This window comes from Peromyscus californicus, unplaced genomic scaffold (assembly GCF_007827085.1).
Source record: "Peromyscus californicus insignis strain IS unplaced genomic scaffold, ASM782708v3 Scaffold_9__1_contigs__length_137607984, whole genome shotgun sequence".
Lineage (NCBI taxonomy): Eukaryota > Metazoa > Chordata > Mammalia > Rodentia > Cricetidae > Peromyscus > Peromyscus californicus.
The window spans coordinates 87,718,638-87,741,059 of NW_026294617.1; the positions used below are offsets into that span (position 1 = coordinate 87,718,638).

General features: G+C 39.4%; 1 protein-coding gene across 2 annotated transcripts in view; it reads left to right on the forward strand.

Annotated features, from left to right (window-relative positions):
• Vav3 (vav guanine nucleotide exchange factor 3) overlaps positions 1–22,422 on the forward strand; it is a 335,871-nt gene that overhangs the window by 206,921 nt on the left and 106,528 nt on the right. For both annotated transcript variants that reach the window (XM_052730572.1, XM_052730573.1), the window contains exons 16-18: positions 9,110–9,211; positions 9,503–9,603; positions 20,684–20,709. In XM_052730572.1, coding sequence (XP_052586532.1) covers positions 9,110–9,211; positions 9,503–9,603; positions 20,684–20,709 — 229 coding nt within the window. The remainder of the gene's footprint in view (positions 1–9,109; positions 9,212–9,502; positions 9,604–20,683; positions 20,710–22,422) is intronic.

Genomic DNA, 22,422 nt, shown 5'->3' on the forward strand with positions numbered 1-22,422 from the left:
TCCTGCCAGGCCTTGAATCTCAACAAACAACCCTTTAAAACGTGTCTTTTGGGGCTGGAGAGATAGTTCAATGGTTAAGACTGCTTCCTGCCCCTCCAGAAGACCCATATTTGGTTCCACGTCGAATGGAGCATAACTGGCTGTAACTCCAGTTCTGTGTGCATGCACATGGCATGGCGCTGGCACATGTGTGTGTGCATACTCACACACACACACACACACACACACACACACACACACACACTCATAACAAAATTAAACAAATTTAAATCTTTAAAAAATATAGTTATTGGCCATTTTATCAAGTAAAGTTTGCATATTACTACACATATGATTACTATCCTTTTATAAGTGGATTTAACATTTTAAAGCTTTCTTCAAAGAGTGAGTTTTGATATTGGTGGGTTACAGTAGACTTAAGTTATGATGAATTTATTGAAATCCTTCTCAATTTATAATTTTGTATACAAGTCTAGTATCTACACACACATATGTAACAATAATAATTAAAGAATGTAATGGGTAGCTGTTCCAGGTTTGACCTGGAAGTACTACCCCCACTGAGGCTTCCGGTAACTGTCACGCCTAGAAGGTGGGGCCGAGAGAGGAGCCATTAAGTCCTGAGATCCAGATGTGCTGGCTCTCTTGGTTCCTGGATCCTGGATGCTGGAGGTAGACCAGGTAGCTCGAGCAGAGTCTTCCAGAGAACACCGCTGGACTGTGCTCCACCTCTCCCGGACCCTGTAACCTATCCCTTTACTTGTAAGTTAGTCCATGAAATAAACCTCCCTTTTAACTACGTAGAGTTGCCTTACTACTTCCACCAATAAAAGAACTGCTCATTAATTTGAGAAGTGGGTACAGGAGGAATGCAGGGGAGGAAGGGAAGAAATAATATAAATTCAATGTTCATGTGTGAAACCCTTTAAAAAGTAAGTTAAAAATAATAAAGTAACAGGAAAAGGCTTTGTATGTAGAGGATGAAATGTTGATTAAAGATCTTTTTTCACTCATAATTATTTTAGACATTTAAAGGGAAGCATTAGAAAGCCTGTCATTTCCTTCTTTTTTTCCTTACGGCTTTCCTGGTAACAATATCGATCCTGTTCTCAAACACATTTAATAGCCAATTTCATATGTCATAATTTAAAAATTTCTATAGCTTAAATTCATGTTATCTTTCGGGGCTGGAGAGATAGTTCAGTGGTTAAGACTGCTTCCTGCCCTTGTTGAATTTTGTAACTGGTGTGTTGAGTCAGAGAATGAAAATCCTTCAGAATCCTTAGAAACCAGTCCTTACCTAGAAGGCAAGGCATCTTGTTTAAACGTGAACTCCGAGACACCTCTCTGTGTGTCTTCTTCCCTCTCTTCTACTCACTGACATGCAAATAGACAATGCATTTTACTGGGAGAATTGAAATAAAGCACAATAGCCTGGCTAAGAAAGAAACCCATGATTATTGTTCTCAGATAAATAAATCCGCCGTTGTGTTCCCAGGGTTCTAAAATGGCTAGCCCATAATAAATTTTCAATTCATTTGTTTATCCTATGAACCAATGAATTGTACTCTTAGCAAAGAGAAGTTTTACTATGCTTAATACAAGGAAAGCTTTATTCCCATTTATTCATCTTTGAGGTGGTAGATATGTCCTCTCTACCTTGATAAGGTCTCTAATTTTTCTACTAAATATTTGGCATTTATGGTGACAAAAGTAATAACAGAATCAGCATCCAACATACAGTGATTTCCTTCCTTTTATCAATAGAACCTATCAAAATGTACATGTGTACATTTTTTATTTGTCCTCATCAATTTTGAGTCACACAATGGATACCAACAAATGGGGTCCCTGTTCCTTCTCCCTCTCCTGAATGTTGGCCTTTTACCTCAGGAATAATAGATCTGATTTTGTAATTAAGAAAGTAAAAATAGAAAGACCATGTTGGATGGAGAAAAAAAAAGTCATTTCAAGTGTATAAGAAATATATCCCAAATTACCCATAATCTGACATTTTCCACTGTAAATTTATTATAGACTTAACTGAGTTTACATTTAATTCAATAATTTCCTTGAAATGTCACTGAAACATAGTGATGGATGTATATTTGAAATTACTACAAAACCAGCTTTGAATAAAATGAAGGAATGCAATATATAATAGATAGGAAAATACTATTTTTCAGAGCCAAACATTATCTTCTTTTTATTGGTATTTTGGACATCTTTATTCATTTCCCTGGAGAAGAGACTGCGTGATTTGGAATATAAGAAATTAAACTTGCAGTGATTCATACATCTTTTTTGCTTTCCTTCTTTTTATCGATCCTTAGGAAGAAGTTCCTTCTGAACTCTGTTAGTTTTAATTGTTTTTTGAAGGACCTGATTGTTTTTTTTGTCATTTTCTTTGTCCTTGCAAATAACCAGCAGCATAATTAGTCTACCATGTTGTTAAGGGAATACATTGTGAAAGAAACAAGCAAGAACTGAGCATTGTTTACTGAAAGATCATGTGGATGTGGTTTTGGTAATTTCTATTACTGACATAGGGGATTCAATTTCAGTTCCACAGAGTAGGCCATTTTTAAATATTTAGATTTTATTTTTGAGTTTTCAGTTAGATAAAGGAATGACCAACATTTAAAGATACTCTGAATGTTTTATGTGTATATATGTATGTATGTATTATAGAAAAGCATATACATTTGAGATGCAAAATGGTTAGTCTCATTTTGAGCCTTAGGTTAAGAATGTTTTTTTGTAAGTGGAGATTTTAGAAGTGTTTCTGATTTGACAGCTGGGTCAACTCTTGTGATCTTTAAAATCTAAAACCATTATGGTGCATGTGCATATGTGTGTACACATTCATGCACATATTATGGTGTACACATAGAGGACCACTCTCCGTCAGTGCTCTCCTTCTACCATGGGTTCCTGGGGCTTAACTCAAGTTGTCAGGCTTGTGCAACAAATGTTTTACCCACTGAGCCATCTTGCTGGCCCTCTTCTGATGTAATTTACTATTTAGTTGGTGGTTCTAAGAGGATAAGAAACATTTTAGCAAGCTTGATCAGTGGTCCAGCTGGCTCAGTGATGTGTTGTGTAGTTAGGGCTGTGTGGGGAATAAGAGGTCTTGCATGTCAGTCTCTGTCTTAGAAACACTAGTTCTTCTTTGGCCTTTATGGATTACCTGTACCTGATCTGTCTTTCGCCTTGATGGAAGATACTATTACTCATGTAAGAAAACATCTTTATATTCATAATGGCCCATTTTGTTTTAGAGAAGATTTGCAGTGGGCACTCACCATCTCTACTCTACCCTTAAATCTGTTATTCTAAGGGAGTTTTCGTGGAGGCACCGCATGCATCTTACTCCATTTTGAGCTGGTGAGCTCTGGACATTGCGTGTGGCTTTTTTCGCAAGCCATTTTGAGGTATCTTTGTCTTTTCTTCATTTCATTACTCTTCAGTTTCTTTTCTTGAGTTTCCCTAGTCATTCCCAATAATGCCATTTCTAAATGAGAATTTTGGGTATTCTCCATATTTTAAAAACATCTTTCCTTCATATCTGCCTTGCCATATTGCATTGTTGAACTCTTGTGAAAAAAAAAGATTGAGAAATATAATGAGTTCAGGAACATTGTTTAATTTATAACAAGTACAATGTGCATGTTTTTATATTGAGTATGCTTTTTCCTTCCTCTCCCTTCTTTTTGAAAACAGGATCCAGCTATGTAGCTCTGATTTGCTTGGTATTTGCTATGTAGGCCAGGCTGGCCTTCAGTGTATGATAACCCTGTCTCAGCTTCATAACTGGTAGGATTGCAGGCATACACCATTGCACCTGCCTTTTTCCTTCCTTCCTTCCTTCCTTCCTTCCTTCCTTCCTTTCTTTCTTTCTTTTTTTTCTTTTGATATCCCTTATCACATTGTAGAACTATTTGTAATAACTACTATTTATAATACCTATCTAGTTTGCACGCATTTACACAGGCATGAGCAGAGGAGGACATCAGAGAGGTCCTGCCCTATTACTTTCTATTTTGTTCCCTTGAGTCAGTGTCTTTCAGTGAACCTGGAGTTCTTAATGTTTGGTCAGTCTCACTGGCTAGCAAGCCCCAGCAAATATCCCTGTCCCCTCATTTCCATCAGTGTTGGGATTAGAGCTGCTCTTGGCTGCACGGGCTTGTGCATGGGTCTGGGGATCAGAATTCAGGTCTTCATGCTTAGATAGCAAATGCTGTTACCCACTGAACTATCTCCACAGTCCCTAAAATTGTTTTTAATGGCCATGTTTATCACTATACTATTTAAAATATATTTGTGTGTGAAATTATAGACTTTATACAAGAGGATATTAGTTTTTCACAAAGAAGAGGTCTAGATAAATCAATACAAAGTATAACATTTAACTGAAATTCAGTTAATTGTTATGTTTCTCTTTTGCATCTCGTATTATGGCAAAGGGCAGACTTTTGAAAACAAATGCAAAAATGGTACAGTGTAAGTACATTCCCCAACTTATAGCATTTGTAAGTACCTAGCAGTGGATTTTTCTGGTTCAGTTTTTGTTGACTCTAAAGAAGAGACAGGTTAGGAAGGGGACATCAGTTGCCTTGTCCTCAGTCACATAGAGACATGCAGTAGTATGAACTTGTAGTGTTGTGTGGTGATGTCTTTTAAAGTTACACCATTGACAGCCCCCTCAGGAGTCTCTTTAAGTTGCCATTGAGTACCAAGGAACACATTGTAGAGGGCAAAATACCTGCAATTAAGCATTGCAGTCTCCCTTTCCACTGGGAACTGGCCACTAATACCTATGTACCTATCATCACACCACTGCCAATGCTGCCGCCGCCACCACCACCACCTCCATTTAATATGCCTACTTACTCAGGATTTGACGCAGAAAAAGTTGTGTGTGTGTGTGTGTGTGTGTGTGTGTGTGTGTGTGTGTGTGTGTTTGTGTGTGTAAAGGTTGAATGTCTGAGGGGGTAATTTTAAGGATGCATCTTTAGACTTTGGTTACTGTTTTAGGGAAGGAGAAACTGGAATGGAGAAATTAAGAAAAAAAGGAACACAGTATGAAGGAGAGGGAAACGTATTGTGTGATTCTGAAATTTCTAGGTTGGAAGATGAATTAGATGCCCCAGACATGTCATATAGGTGTCTAAATGGGTTTTATATGTGCTACATTTAAGGTACCCAGGGAGCAGTTGGGAGAATTAAGATCTGGGAAGGTATCTGGGCTGGTGGGAGGCAAGCATGTCTCAGCTTGGATCTGTGCTGGGGCTAGGTAGGAAGAAGAGCATGTCCAGTGTGAAGAGGTCAAGAATATGAACACACCTCACTCAACACACATTTAATTGCCTTTGCTTTTAATAAAAATGGGACCAGTGTAAAGTGAAAAAATGGGAGCATATTTCTCAGAAATCTGTGAGACTGCATCCAAATTCTCAAAAGTTAATTTTTTTTTTTTTATTGTTGAGGTCTCTATGTGTAGCTACATGACTGAGCTAACTTGGTTCCTTCTCAATGCTCTTCTGCAGAGAACCCACAGCATCTTTGATTTTTCTATGTCTTCTCTTGCCTCACTACAAGGAATTCTGTATGGAATAGCCACTAAGACTTTTTGTCCTTTTTGATCAACTAAATGTGATGTAATTTTTTTATACAAAATCTTATCTCTTCCCTTGCCTCTGTTGGCCTCTTAGCTCCTGTACATTGCCCCTCTTCACTTTCTAGGCCATGGCTGAAGTATCCGTCTTCTCTTTTAGCCTCAGAACAAGCCTTTATGGTAGTTACTCAGTAACTAAACATGAAATGAGTGGGTGAGTCTGCTCAGATTTCCTGTAAGAAGTCCAATGTGGGAAGACATATAGAGAGCTTGGCAATATGCTGTGTACATTAGAGGTGTAGGTTAAATGCCATTTTTTGACCATTCTTGCATCCTTTCAAACCCACAATCCTGATTTTTTGCTGGCCTTTCTGGATCCATTGTACTCTTCCAACTCTTCTCATCAGTGATTCACTTTGTTTGGATTCTACAAGCTCATAGGCTACAGGCCATGTGGTTGACTTAATTAAATCCTCTGGGTTTTTTTGCATACACGTCTTCTATTGAGTAATTCTGTTCCCTACTGTACTTAAATAGTTCTATCGAAGCTGAAGATGTAGCTAAGTTTGGAGGCTGCCTGTCTAGTGTGGGTGAAGTCTAGGTTTGATCCCTAGTACCACATATATGGGTATAGTTGCACATGTCTGTTACCTAGTTAAAAAGTGGAAGATCAGAAATTGAAGATCATCTTCATCTTCATAGCAAAATCAAGGCCAACTTGAGCTACATGAACCTTTGCCTCAAATAATATTAATAAATAATAATAACAAAAATGATAATAGTTATTATTATTATTATTATTATTATTATTATTATTATTATTATATTTGGCTTTGTGGTGCAAAGGCTATCACTGAATAACAGCCTCCTGAATAGGAAGTCTTAGGAGAAGAAAAATCTTCCAAGAGTTTCATTGTGACAAACAGTGAAACTTTACCACTCAGGAAGCATTACTACTGTCCGGTGAACTTGATATTCCCACTTCATTAATGATAGCCCACACTGAATACTAGCTCTGATTCAGGCAATGTCTTAAGCACTTTATATACATTACTTTGCTTTTGAGTTGATTCTATTAGTATTCCTGTTTTATACTTACCAACTCACCTGAGGTCACTCTGTTCTGATTTGCAAGTGAGGATTTAAGCCCAGGTGGTCTAATTTCAGATTCCTACCCTCAACTGTGCTTTTATATTCAATAGTGCCTCTATAGTAGTTCCAGGGTCATAGAGTTAACGTTTATTCTTTAATGTTTGATTTGAAACTTTGAAAAAATAATATTCAGCTTTAGTTTTGAAAAAGTCACAGTTTCTCCCTATCATTATATTCTATTACTTCAAATTTCATTTCCCTTAAGGCAACTACTGTGAACAATATTTTCAGAGTTTTTTTCCCTAATCATAAGATAAAAAAAAAAAACAAGAAAACACCCATGGTGTGTTTGCAATTTTCCCTTCAGCTTTTTGTCTTCTGAAAAGGTAGCCTGTTCTCAGCTAGTTGGTAAAAGTTTTAAGTAAAAATGACTTAAACACAGCTCTGGTACACATGCATGTATGTTCTTATGTGTACCTTGTGTATATCTTATATGTACTTATATGTATATGTGCATACACAAATACATGTTTACTGTGTAGAACTTGGATTGATTCCGATGGAAAGGCGTGTCACCCATGTCCAATGAAGACTGATAAAGTTAAGTTCTTAGCTGCTTGTGGATCTAAATATACAGTTTTCTACCCAATAGAAACCTAGTTTGATTTAGAAACTACAGGTGGATGAGTTTTTTAAATTCTCAGGAATGGAAATGTTATTTCCTTCAATTTAGAACAAGCACTGCTTTAGAATAAACTTGACAATGTATATATGACTGAGTTATTTTGATGCTTCTAGAAAAATGAACAGCTGCCCTTTTCAGCTATGGAAATGGGTTTTGTTGCAGCTTTCGGTGCCTGACTTTCTGGAGTCAGTGTGAGAGTTTTGTTTCTAGATCCTTCTATGAAGAAGGGCACTGTGATTTCTAATTAGCAACACACACACACACAAAATAGCATAGTGGAAATAACCATGCTTTTCGTCATGCACCGGACCATTTTCCTAAAAAGAGAGGTCACCAGAAGCACGTAGCAGAGAACTCCCAGATGGCCCTCAGATTTGATTTCCTTTCAGCAGCTCCTATTCAGCAGATGGATGGGAAAGCTGACCTCTCTGACACGTCTGCATCACTGCCTGCTACTCCAATTGCCTTGGTGAATGTTTTTTCATAAGGCTTCTCCTGGTACCTCAGAGATTGATGCCTGACTGTCTGCCTGTGTTATGCTTCATTACGCCGCGACCCTGTGAGCTTGAGAGATGCTATATTCTATAAAAGGGGAAAGCCTAGCTCATCAGAATCTCAAACGTATCTTACAGTCTCTCAAGTTGTGTGTAATGTCTCAGAAGATATTATCTTTCTAGATGAACCTCTAATTCATATCCATCTAAGGCTTATTTTATTTTATTTTTCTGTGCTATGGCTAGATTAAAAACAATGCAAACAGTTCTCTAGAAATGTCTATATTCGACTGTTTCCAGCACACCCATTAAGTCTCAAAGCCCTAGCAATTTAAATGTAGATATTGTTGATTTTCTTCTATCACTGTAGCTTTAGTGGCTGAGAACACATACCTTGGTAGAAGCTCTTCCTTTGCCATTTCCATCACTTTAGGGGAAGCCAATGCTTTAGGATAAGCGTGCTTCCTTATTTGTGAGCCATAGCTGTTATTCATGCCAGATAGTCAGGACTAATGTGAAAGTTAAACAAGCAATGAATGGCAAGTGTTTTCTCTATCTCCAGCATTTGCTAAACGTACACTGAAATGTTTCTTTGAGGTATACATGAGCATTTTGAGTGCCTGAGCATATACCATAGGTATGATTCCAAACACAAAGTGATTTTTGTCCAGGCTTATTTGGACTGTGAAGCAAGCAGATTGTTAAGGAAGAAGTATTTTTTCTGACCAGATTGATGCATTGATGGTCAACCTTCTCTATGAGGACGACTTCATTCCCTTCTGAAGACCCTCACATACTCGGTGCGCTTTGTTAGAGATGAGCTCTGGAGACACTGCACTCTGCCTTACCTCCCATCTCACCAGCAGGCTTATATTTTTATGACATGGCAATGCAAAGAAACTGTCCCCAAACATGGATATCCAGCTGGTTCTGGTTTCCAGAAGGCTGACCAAGGTGGCAGGCTGCAGAGACCTCTATGACCTGCAGTTCTGGGATATGTCAGGTTGCAGTCATCTCCTGGGTCACAGGTCTCCACACAACTGGGCTTCAACACAGGTTTTAGTGCTAGCAGACTTTGGGCTTGGGAGCCAGTACGCACTGGCTGGCTCACCTTGTAGCTTGAATTGGATCTCTCCTTGATGCAGTTTTGATGAACTTTGCTCTTCGATTGCCACTTTGTTGTGAAACTTGGTTTAGGAAGTGACTTTTCCCTTTCCACAGATCTAACATAAGGCCAGACTATGCAGACTCCAATTTCCACGACTTCAAGATGCACACCTTCACTCGGGTGACGTCCTGCAGAGTCTGCCAGATGCTCCTGAGGTAAGATTTCTTGTCAGGCCTGTTTTCCAGTCTAAATGAACTGCTAAGTATTTAAGACTTTTTAGCAAGCTACAAAGGTGTCCGGAAGTAGAGTTCTTATTTTCCCACTTGAGACATAGTAGGTCCTTGCTGGCCTTGGACCTGTTCTGTTTCCTCAAGAATCCCATAGTGATAGAGATCTGATGATACTTTGGACAGCATCGTGATCTCCTCTTCCTAGTCCTTGGACTAGTGATTTTACAAAGCACAGCTTACACATTTTAATACGCATTCTCCACTTTTACCTTGCAGGGGAACATTTTATCAAGGCTATTTATGTTTTAAGTGTGGAGCAAAAGCACACAAAGAATGTTTGGGAAGAGTAGACAATTGTGGCAGAGTTAATTCTGTTGGTAAGTCATGTTTATTGTTGGGATTTTGTTTTTAATGAGGACATAAAACTTACTAAATACAATTAAGGCCCAATTTACTCTTAATATGTGTTTATTGGAACATGTCTTTTTGAATACATCATTAATAAGTACAATTAGAAAATTGTTTAAGATCTGTGTGACTTTTCTACATGACTTGACTTCAGGATACGCTTGGATGGTTTCATGGCACTCCTTTCATTTACCTCAGTCCCAAAATATATCACCAAATTATTTGAATACTGCCAATACAAACAGTAATGAAAACAAAAGAAAAAAGAAGATATTCTTCTATCTTGAGCTCTTAAACTTTTTCTCTTTTAAATATTTATATCAGATTCGTTATTGGTTCCAGAAGCAAACATTACACAGACTAATTCAAGAATTCATGAAGTGAATACATTATCATTTTCCACATTAAACAAAGCATATATCCTTTGGATTTATGTAAACATTTTCTGCTTGATTTTTAAAAATAGCACTCTATGCTTGTTGTATGAGCTCGTTGCAAATTATGCATTCAATAGCCTTTGCCGCTCTCTGCTCCTCTTGGGCTCTCTCCCTTCTCTTTCTTTTCTGGCCTCTTTATTCTTTCTCTTTCTTCTTCTTTCTCTTTGTCCTTTTCCCCTGAGTTCCCCTGTGTTTTATCAATAAGACCTTTCAAAATCAGGAAGAGTTTTTGAACACAAGAAAGGATCTTTAACAGCTTGAGTTCAAAAGGTAGCCATGTCAACCTTTGATTTTCCCAGAGGAGAAGGTGGACATTGAATTATTTTGGATAATGTGAAGAAGAGTGTAACAGAAAATATCTTATTTCAGAGCTGAGTTCAGAAAATGAACAGTTGTAGAAAAGGTGAAACCTATTCGAGGGCTGAGATCACAGCACAGCCCTGTCCCTCTGCTCCTTCAATAGACAACTTCAGAGGGCCCCCTGTGCCATTCTCTGTGCCATGCAAGGACAATCATGCTAGCAAAGATCTTGACATTGACTGAATACCTCCACTGTGTTGAGTACTGCCATATCCTACAGAAAGTATTTAGTTTTTAGAATAGCCCTTCCCATGGCCAGTAAGCTCAGAGGGCTTCTGCTACTTACTGAAGGAGGTAAAGTGAAGCACATAAGGTTACCATTTTCATCAGTCTGAAGGTCAGAGCAGTTTACAAAATGGTGAAATAAACAGTAACACTATACATTATGACTGTTATTCTTCAACCACCAGCCTGATACGGCAAAACCTAGTTTTATTGTTTCACCCTTACACATCTTACTCTTCAGTGAACATTCTGTTTGCTTATGATAGGCTAACATGCTTGCAAAAGTCCTGTAGTTTCAGATTTGAATGTCCTGAATTACTGGATGAGGGCCAGATGTTCTTAGTGGCTACACCTGTCCTCCCCATGTAAGAAAACAGGCTTGTAAAGAGTTGAAAATAAGGCAACTGAAGATTAAGAATGATAGTGTCTGGTAGGCTCCAGATAGTGAGATACAGAGATATCATCCATTAAAAGGTAGCAGCATTCTTTTAAATTCTGTTTTCGTAATTTACCATAAAGCAGAGAAAGGATTGTTTTTTGAAACCCTGACCACATTACATGAGCACACGCCCTTGGGCTCTTGAGTCTCTGTCACTGCTCTGAATCCCCATATTGACCTACAGTCTCCCCCACTTTCCACATCCACGACTTTCTCCTCTTTTTTTATGTCCTTTCCTGCTTCAGATTTTGAAGGGGTGAGTGAGTGGCACTGAATTCTCATAGTTCACTAGGAGTATGACATGTTAAGAACCTGATTACCAGGCTTCTCATTTCCTTCAGACCAGGCTTTGTAATTTAGAGGCCTCATCTTCAGGGTGAAGGGGCTCTCTGTGATCACTGCCTCAGTACTTTTCTCCCCTGTCCCTCAGCAGGTGCCCTCTAAACACTGGAAGACATTACACTCTGTTCTCAAACTCACCCATCCCTGGACTAGTGTATGCAACCACTGTGGATAGAGTATCTGAACTGGAAGATCTGCTGGGAGTGCGGTAGAATAGACGTTATGTTGGGGTTATGGGGAAGCTACTCTCATGTTCTCTCCTCTGGCCTGCTGAGAATCCCTGAATGCCGTGTTTTGCATTGAGATTTCACTGTTTGGAAATTGCACATTTGGCAATTCATTTAACCTAACTTCTGCAGTATCTGGGGCGACACAAGCTCAGGGCAGGGAGGAGGAAACACAAGGTGCGTTTGGGGGTAGAGACATGGTTTACTTGAGTGGGAAATTTGTATGGAGTGGAGTGTACTGCTTAGAGAACTTGACTTTGAGGAAAATGACCCCAACAGGCAAATTGAAAACAAGTTACTAGTGTTGATTTAAGGCAAAGTTAAATGCTTATGTAATCATTTCCCATGCAACACAAATCATGGTTTGAGACTCATTCTTACTTTATAAGGGTTTCAAGTTCCAAAGCTTAACCTAGTCTAACTATATTCTCAAGAGACAGGGAGATTCTGGCTGGTTAGTGTGAGTCAGGAGCATGTTTGTAGATCAGGGCGCTGTGATGAATATGGATGGTGACATTGTAATAAACCTTGGACAGTTGTGGAAGGAGAACATGATGTTTTCATTTGAATTGGCCATACACACAGAAAGAAGTAAAGGTAGAGGTAAAGAAGCACAGGTGTACAGCATGATAGAGTCGACCAGGGTCTAAATGAAGGCTAGAGAATCCCTACTGTGCTGTCATTGCCACATCCTTGCACCCTCTGGCCATCTCACCACAGGCCTTGCCTCTCTCACTTTTTCTCATTGGAAACTGTTAGCCAGTCTCCTTAATACTCTTTCACACCCCATTATCCCACAGGCAACCTTTGAAGATCGGACTTATTTCTCTCACTTAAGTTGCAACCCATATCTAATGAAGATTAGTGTTGGCTCCATCTACATATAACATGTTTTCTGAAATCTGGATTTAACACCTTCATCTTCAGCTGACATGTCATCTGCCAGTTGCCTTCAAGTAACCTCCAGTACTGAGTCCAAAGCCATTTTCCCTATCCCAATACATGCTTTCTTAACTTTTTATCCACATACTTACCCAAACCCAGGTGTAAGCTCTTTACCCACCTATTCTTTTCCTATCTTGCTTAGAACCTACTTGTAGCAGGAATCTTAAAAGTTCTTATTAATAAAATCAAACCTGAGGCCAAGTATTGGTGTGAACACTGGAAGATCAGAGAGACAGAACAAGATACAGCTAACCTCACCTGGCCAACTTCTCAGCTGGTCTTGTTTCCTCAGACTGGAAGCCTCTGTGTCCTCATCCCAATGGTTCTCAGCTGAACTGTGCTGCTAGAAGCCTGAACTCTTAACCAGCCAAATCTTCTAGTTTCTGGTCCTCACACCTTATATACCTTTCTGCTTTCTACCACCACTCCCTGGGATTAAAGGCTTGCTTTCTGGGATTAAAGGCGTGTGTCACCATGCCTGCCTGTTTCCAATGTGGCCTTGAACTCACAGAAATCCAGAGGGATTTCTACCTCTGGAGTGCTAGGATTAAAGGTGTGAGTGCCACCATTTTCTAGCCTTTGTATCCAGTGGCTGTTCTGTCTCTGACCCCAGATAAGTTTATTAGGGTGCACAATATTTTGGGGAACACAATTACCACCACACCTACTGCTATAGTATTGATTTAAATGGAAATCTCATTGTTTCTATTTTTCGTTCTGCTTTTCATCTTTTTCCTTCTATAGACTTTCTGAACGGGTCTTTCAAAATCCATTGTTATTATATTACTCACTTACTTCTGTTCTTTCCATTTCCTACAGAATACTGTCCAAGCTTTCCCCCCAACAGCTATAACACATAGTTCTGGGTCATTATCTGCCCCCTTTTGACCATCCCTTAACTTTCCCAGCTGACATTGAATTTCTGTCTATTCATAGTTCTTCAACTACTTTTCTCATGTATCTTCTTTGTTTCTCTTTCAGTCTTCCCTTCCTCATTCTGTTCAGTTTGAAGACTCAGTGCAAATATTACCCCACTTGGAAGACTTTCTGGAACTCTGCACACCTGGCCTTTCTTAGTCTACCGGTTGTCTGTGTTTTCCTGGCATCTTATAATTAACTTTATCATAGCATTTATCACATTTATTATAATTGCCATCTGGCTGATCTCTCTAATTAGGCTCAACCATATGCAGTTGATATTTTGACCTCAGGGAAGACTTGGTGTGTGGATATGTGGCTGGATAGCCCACAAGAGTGATAGACAGATGAATGAGTCAGGTTCCTGGGCCCTGAAGATCATTATCATCTTAGATCTAGAAACAGTGTGGAAGTTTATGCATGTTTGGGTTCCATGCTTGTGGAGGTAAGAGCTTGATAAGATGGTAGACATATAAAATAATAAAAATAAATCCTCATTCTGTGACTCACTGGCTTATACTTTAAGAATGAAATAAACTAAGTAGACCTTTTACATTCCTTTCTGAGTAGTTATGCAAGGAAAGACTTATGCCCCAATCATTGATTACCAGGCAGTGCACCTGGGGTAGGTTAGTGAGAGACAAGAAAATGAACCAGCTCACACAGCACCTGGTGCTTAAAAAGAAGCTTCTTTCCTATAAATCTACTTCCTGATCCAGCCAGTTCCATTGTTAGAATTCTTATTTGGCTCTTATTGCTACCTCTAGATGGAATATTCCCTCTTTTCTCCTTAGCAATCCCAAGTCAGCCCTTCCTTTTCTTAGGTCCTATCCCACTTCCTTGCCAATCATTAACATCACCTTGATCACCAGATGGTCATGTGAATTCAATTCTTTAATTAGCTTAGAGGGTAGGACTCATTTAGTTTTCCAACGTTAGGCTGTACTGTGATAGGTGATACCCCTACCCGCCCCCCCACAGTCTCTAGTAGCTTTAAAGTTTAATTAAGTGAACACACACTGTTTACTGGGAATTCATAGGTCCTACAGAGCAGGTCCCCCACCAAGCTTATGGCCATGCAGTTCCATCTGTGCCTACCAGCATGACAGGGTGGCAGCTTTTTACACACATGTCCTGGAAACAAACATTTTTTTCATCACTGCCATTGGTGAAAAGCACATACATGGCCCCAGCTCAATTACATGAGAAGCTGGATTGTTGTGGAAGCTGGGGCTCCACTCCAGGGAGCATTGTTGTCTTTACCCCTCATACTTTCTCTCATAGGTTATATCTGCCTTGGTGTAGAAGTGAAGGGAAATGTGGGGAATATGTTTCTTATCTTTTGAATCCATCCTTTATACCAAGTCCAAGGGTAGGACACTTAAAATCAGGCTATCACTTTCCCCACAATAGAACTATTTCAGTATAAACACAGTTCCAACAATACAATATATGGCTAAACATTAACCACCAGGCTTTAAAAGATCTCATACACTTTCAGTTGTGGAAGTTAGCCTTATTGTTTAGATGTTGTCTTCTCTTGGTTTAAAAACCTTTTATATTTCACGCTCTGTTATTCTTCAAATCTATTGAGTCTTCATTCACCCTGGAAATAATAATTACTTGGCAAAAGATACAGTGTATTTTTGAATGAAGCAATCTATTCACATTAATACATGACCATGACAGATTATTACCTTAAGTATATCTGAAGTATGAGAAAAATATGCATGTATTTCTTTTTAATAAGACAAAATATGCAACTTGAAAAGAAATTTGAAGGTTGGCTAGTTAGTTTGCACCTTAATGCCTCGGGATTTGCATGGACATAAATAAAGGCTAGGAAGGAACTTCTGCTCTACATCTTTTGTTGAACTCGACTTGACTCCTGCGTGTTCACTATTGAAGCTTTGATGATCACCACTCACACAGGCTCTGAAGTCTGTGCCAAACTTTCCAATGATAGTAATGAATAGGTATAAGCGCCATTATATGAGACTCGTAGCAAGTTACTGCAAAGCTGATGCAATTCTAGGGTGGTGTTTCCTTCTCACAGTACACCATGGGGGAAGGTCTAATCCCAGACTGCAAACTTCATTTATGATCTTGCTTGTTAGTAACATATGACTAAGCCCCTTTGGTCCCCTTCCTACCCTGATAGTGATCAATATAGCATACAGTTTTTTTTTTTCATCTTCCAGATTAAATAAAGAGAGTAGCATTGGATGCAAGTATCACTGGAGCAGACAACTTTGGTTTAATGTATCTTTTCCTTCAGAAAGAATTCAAGCCTCAGCTGCTCTAATATTTAACTGAAGCAGGTCCCCATTTGCTTATCTGTTTAATTGCTCCTTTATCTAGGTCAGCTGCTGCTCCTGCTGCTGTCATAGCCAGCTCTAATAGAAAGGAATTTGCCTTGGTATACAAAAACTTAAACCTGGGATATTGTTACCTAGAGCCTATACCACAAATTGGCATCTGAAACAGGCTCTTTTATAAATAGCATTGCATATTTTAAGATGAGGTGTAACTTGTAGAGTAAAACGTTAGTTCAGCCTTCTACCATCAGACATTTTTATCTTGTTAATTGAACATAAACTGAGCCTTGATCTCTGATTTCATTACCAAGAGGTGACTTTGCTTCTGTGTAAGGGAGTTTAAACCTTTTGTATAAATGAGTCATTTTTTTTTATTCATCAAGACAATTTTATATGCAAGAATAGTTATTTTACTTTTCACTTGACAGTTGGGGTCAGCTTAGTGATATATTAATAATTGTTAAAAATAAAGAATTGGAAACTGTTGTGTGATTAAATTCAAGTTGAAATCAAAGCTTTCCCCCCATGAATTATATATAGCTTGTGGCTTTCTGTTCTTTCCCAAAACACCATTGTAGATCAGAGCAGTGAGTATAGCATTCACGTACCATCTTCCTAACGTTGTTCAATCCTGTCGTATGTTTCATAGCAATAGCATGTTAGCCATGAAGGCTAGGTATCTTCCATTATAAAACCGGTAATTGCTTTTTTGTGGCCCTTCTTATGACAACCAATCTTACTGGGCATTAGTTTGTTTAGTCTTAAATAGAACTTCAGATAAAAGACAAAACAAATTGTGTAATAAGGTATGAATTGAGAGCCACCTCTATTGGAAAAAACAAACATAGCAGGACTGAATTTGGTATTTAAACAAGCATATTACGGAATGTGAATCCAAAACTTCAGCGAAAATCATTTATCATCCCCAAATATGCCCACTGAGCTCTGCTGGCTTTGGAGATGGAATTCAGCAAAGGCTCCAAGCACCGTAGTTACAACCACTTCTTAGAATTATATTAAACCAGTTGAGACACGATAAAAGAATGCAAGGCTTATACCCCTTGAGGGTCTGTAAGTCACCATCTAGAAAGGTTCCTGAAAGGGTAAGAACATTTTATAGTTTGATCAATAGGAGCCTGAGAAGTAGGCTGCAGGATAAGGACAAGTTGGGGATTAAAAACTTTTAGAAACTTGAAGAATTGCATAACTATCCTGAGAAAGTTCCCACGAGAAAGTAAAAGAGGTAAAAAGAAAAAGAGATTTTTCTTCATCTCTCAACCATCCTTCTAGGTCAGACTTCAGCCAGTACTTGAAGATAACCAGCCCTTATTATCCAAGACATAATTGCTGTCCCATCCACACACAGAATTTTCTACCAATACAACCTCCTGCCACAATAGATTTGGATTCATACCAAGAGATAGTAAAGAATAAGACTGAAGGCTTCACAATGAGCTCAGCTTTCCCATAGAACCCTTCTTGGGGAAGTTGATCCGTTTTTCCAACAGGAAGAACTTTCATTTTGAAATATACCTGAACTAGTACAGTGGTTGGCTTTGTCTCTCATGTTACCATTGCATTACTATAAGTTAATGATCTGTTGAAGTAATGTTTATGTGACCTAAGATTATGTCTATAAAGGAGTCAGTCCAGTTTAATGTTATTGTAACTGTCAAAAAAAAAAAAAAAGTATGGGCAAAGGATCCTGGCTAAGAATAGATTATAAAACAGAAAATTACTATACGGTATGACCACATAAGAACTCAGATTTTAAGAATGTATATTTGTGTTTTATCAAAAAGAGCCAGTTCAGAGTACTGGCTACTCTGTGAAGAGTCTATGGAAGTAAGGAGCCCACGTCCCTAGTGGCCATGAGGATGGGGCGTAGACATCGAAGGAGAAGGGTCAGCACTGTGTCACTGCTGTTACCTTGGAGCTGGAGAACTCATCCAGCTCTGAATCCCTTCCTGTTTTCTTAGCTGGTTTACACTGAGAAGCTTTGTATAAAGTGATTCTTAGTGCCTCAGCTCAGAGTGGTGAGGAAAACTGATTATCTTGACATTACCCTAAAGCAAGCAAGCAAGCAAGCAAGTGAGCAAGCAAGCAAGCAGGAGATGGTGAGAAGAGGAGGAAATGAAGGAGGGAGAGCACATTGAGTAGACTGAGTCAGCCTAGTCTTAGTTGTTTTTCTCTGGTATTAGTCTGATCTGAGCCACCCCAGACCTTTATGCTTTCCCGAGTTCTGTGGTTGCTAACACTCAGGCCAAGAAATGACTGTCTTGTTTGTAGCCAGCCCTACATCATGAGAGGGGAAGGGCTTGGGAAGGAGGGCCTTCTGTTCCTCACATGAGGAAGAGGTGCAGTTGTGCCCATAGTAAGGTAGAAACTTTAATCCCATTGCTTCCTTTGCCCAAGCAGCACCCAAAGAGCCCTCCTGAAGCTGAGTGATGAACACTGCCACAGGGCAGGTGTCAGTTTTACTCAACAAATAATACATTTGAAAAAGGTTGTAAAAGACCTGCTTCACAAGGATCAAAACACTCCCATGCAAAGAAACAGAAAAGAGGGATGTTTTGAAATTAAAATTAAGGTGCATATTAAGCAATGAACTCCAAATGTGAAAGATGTGAGAAGCCTCCATGTCCGGATCTCTGGGCAGTGCCCGAGTTTTACTTATAATGGGAAGCTTAGGCTCTATTCCTGTGGTTTATGATTGGTACTTTTGGCTGTTCATCTAACCAGTGGAAGAAGGTGGTAGTTTAGGGCATCCTGGAACATACAGGATTTTCTGGGTACACCAGTGAAGTGGGGACTCCAGGTGTACTTCTAAGGAGACAAGCTTAGGGGCTGGGGAGATGGTTCAGCGGGTCAAAAGCTTGCTGGGCAGGTATGACCATCTGAGTTTAGAACAGCTCTGAACCCACATCAAGGCCAAATGTGGTGGAGTACCACCGTAACCCCAGCACAGAGAGATGGAGACGAGTGGATCCTGGGAGCTTGCTAGCTAGTCAGCCTGCCTATCTGCAGTGGCAAGCTCTAGGTTCAGTGAGAGGCCCTGGATCCAAGAGTAGAGTGGAGAAGCAATGAAGGAAGACGTCAGGTATCAAACTCTGTTTTTTTACCACACACAGGTAAGTTTATCCACATGGATATACCACCACATGGATATACCACCACTATGGGCAACACACACACACACACACACACACACACACACACACACACACACACACACACACACACACACTGTAAAAACATGGGTAAAACCAAACCATACCAAACCAAACAAAGCACCAGAAAACAAAGCACCCAAGTTCAATTAACCAACATTCTGAGTCTGGCTAAAATATAACTCTCACAGCCTCCCTTCCCAGTTGGCTCTCTTAGGTCTTAAATATTCTGTCTCCTGAAGCGTGTTTCTATAGGGGAGAAATAGAAGTGAGCTAGCCTTTCTGTCCAGGAATACTCCTTTATAAAGGCTGATTTCAGGCCTGCCAAAGATACCTTCAGAGGAGGCAGTCAGTCATCTGTGAAGCTAGGGTGATGGGGTTTGAAATTGACAAAGGGGGGCAGACTGAGCTTTTCTCCTCTAGAAGGTGACTTTCTGCTCATGGAGCTTCCATTGCCATTAATCTGGAGTTGTCCTTTAAAATGGAAAAAAAAAAAAAAAAGAAAAAAGTGAAAGCCCACAAAGGGACCTCCTGTTCCTTGCCCCAGGCAGTGTTCTTGTGTAAGCAGACCGCTCCAGTAGGGCAGGTGTCCTGGTGGGAGCTGTCTCTGTGAACTCTGGCCCTGTGGTTTCTCCCAGCCTTTTAAGGAACTATCCCACACTGCTCCTATCTAGGCCTGCCTTTGCTTGTCTTCTTTGGTTGCATCTGTTTTTCTCCCCCTCAGGTCCTTTCTTAGAGATTATTTTGGATGGGAATAGTGCAGGCATGGACTCTCAGTGGTGAGGGATTTTTACTCTGTCTGGAGACGTTCTAACGTGTTTAGATGCTGCTAGATGTGGGGAAAGGAAGTAGAAAGGCACTCATCAGTTTTCCATCTGCAGTGTGTGCTCATACGTATTCTGCTGTCCTTTGGCCGCTCAACCAGGTTACTCATCTGAAGGTCTCAAGACTCTGCAAGTGTGAATTAGTTTTAGGAACCAAACTATAGGGAAAAAAAAGAAGATACTGTGTCTGTTCATAAATATCTGAAGTAAAAATGAAACAGTGTTGGAACTGAATTCTGACTGAGGTGTTTTTTTTAAAAAAAATTTCTATCTGTAAGCCAAAGTATAGTCTATCTAAAATAAAAAGTATGATTACCAGCTAATGGAAATTTTCTCATGTGGAATGCTATGCTGTGCTAAGTTTGCGGTTGCAGGAACTAGTTCACACAATACCACTTAACAGTGTGTTTAGAGGTTAAAATCAGATGTGTTGAAAGAAAGACTTGCAACTCAGGATCATGCATATATACATATATATACATACATATATGTATATATATATATGTATATATATATATATGTATATATATATTTAGTGCAAGTCCTTGTTTTAAAGGAGTTTTATGAGGCCAGATTGACGTTGCTTAATAAACAGTTGAAAAAGTTAAGCGTAAGCCACAAGTCATTTAGAAGTATGAGTCACTCTCCTGACAAGCCAATAAGGTAAGAGAACCCGGGTTGCAAAACAATTACTAGCCCAGCCCGAGGGACCCTGGAAATGTATTACAGGTATCAGTTAAGAAAACAAAGCGGTAGTGTTTGGCCACTCTGCGGAGGACAGGCTAAGGCTGCTCACCAAACCCAACGACTGCACTGACCATGCCAATTTTTACATTTGTTTCAGAACAAGGGCCATTCAAACCACCAGAGGTAAGACTGACATTTAAACTTTTTATGGAAGCGTTGCATTTCAAGGTGTTTGCTACCACTTAAACAGGCTCGGGCTCTTACGGTGTTAAATGTGCCTTTTCTGATGGATAGAGCGAAACAGAAATGGAGGGAGCTGCCGGGTGCTTGTCAAAACATGAATGGAATCGGGCATTTTCACAGTTGTGGTCTGGAAGCCTTGGGTTGAGGAGAAAAGTGGATATTTTAGTCTAATACTGAATGAAGTAGGGGCTCTGTGTGATGGGAAGGGTGGCCCTTCTCTTGGAACAATGGCAGACCTATCTCCTGCCGTGAACTGTTGCTTCACAGCCCAGTAATCTGTGAGAATTCTGCCGTAGTTCCAAGAATATAGGTTCAGATTTCTAGTAGCTTCCCCTTCCCCACAAACTTGGTCAGTATTGTGCCCCACTCATCAAATCAAGCTCTGATAACATCTCCTTTTGGTTTAGCATAGCCTGACTCCCAGTGCCTTAACAGTATGTAGTTCTTGAGTATGGCTCTCAGAATAAAGTAACTTCAAAAAACGGAAAAGAATGTAAAATATGACAGATTCCACACCACCATCATTTTGGCTGTCAATCAAAAGTAACACAAATTTTACCTGACTCTGCAAAAATACCACAGCAAACATTTAAGCTAAAAAATTAGCAGAGGGAATTAAATATAAAATGGATGTGAAGTGAGTAGAAAATAAGGTTACCTGAGAATTTCAGAATGAAAGAATGGCAGTCTGTTTACTGAACTGATTAGAACATTTATCTGTCTTTGAAAATATCTCCAGTTTCAGCACCAAAAAGTATAGTAAACTAAAATGTCTCCAGGCCAATAATGCAGCTACATTATTGGTATGTTTTTATCAGCTAGTATTTACATAGTTGATGAAAATAGGAACAGCGCAGGGAAATGCCTTCAGAGGTCTCTGTCTCTCTCCTTTAGTGCATGTGCGTAACTTCTGCATGCAGTGTGTCACTTCTGCATGCAGTGTGTCAAGGGTGAGGAATGAGGAACCTGATGAGAGATGTAGCTGCTCAGTGTGCTAGTTCGGGGGGGGGGGGGGGTCTTGGGAGCTAGATTTTAGACCAAGGAATGTATAATAAGGCAACCATATTTTCTGAAAATAATAGAGCATAATGGCTTACTGCAGGCTAATGCCAGTTACCCTAAATATCTGTTACTGTTTCTTAGGCAGGGAGGGAAGTTTTTGTATCAGGGCTGTCAGGATCCTTCCTGGAGTGCATGATCTTGCTAAGCATGCTGGTCTTAGATTGTTGAGAAGGATGCCATAGGGAGGCTCAAGCTTCAACTCAAAGGTAGTTCACATTCATCCTGCTAGACGTGTGTATTCTTTTTTCCTAAGAAAATGATTTCAAGGAAGTAATGTGAAGTGGGTGTATTTGCAGATGGAAAGTGTGCTAATAAGAAGTGGTTAATCATTCTAACATGATATTAAATAATTCTCTCAGACACATTTATACCCTTAAAATTACATGTGAGCCTATTAATAAAAAGGAATTAATTTTCATGTTGAAAATTTAAAAATGTAGCGTCGGTGTTGTAGTGATTGTCTTAGCTTTTGAATGTAATAAGTGCAATTTTCATTTAATGTGTAACTTCACTAATAACCTCCACTTTGTCTGGATAGAAGATTACAGTATATTCTGAGGCTAGCCAAGTCACTTGGAAACTGCTTCATTT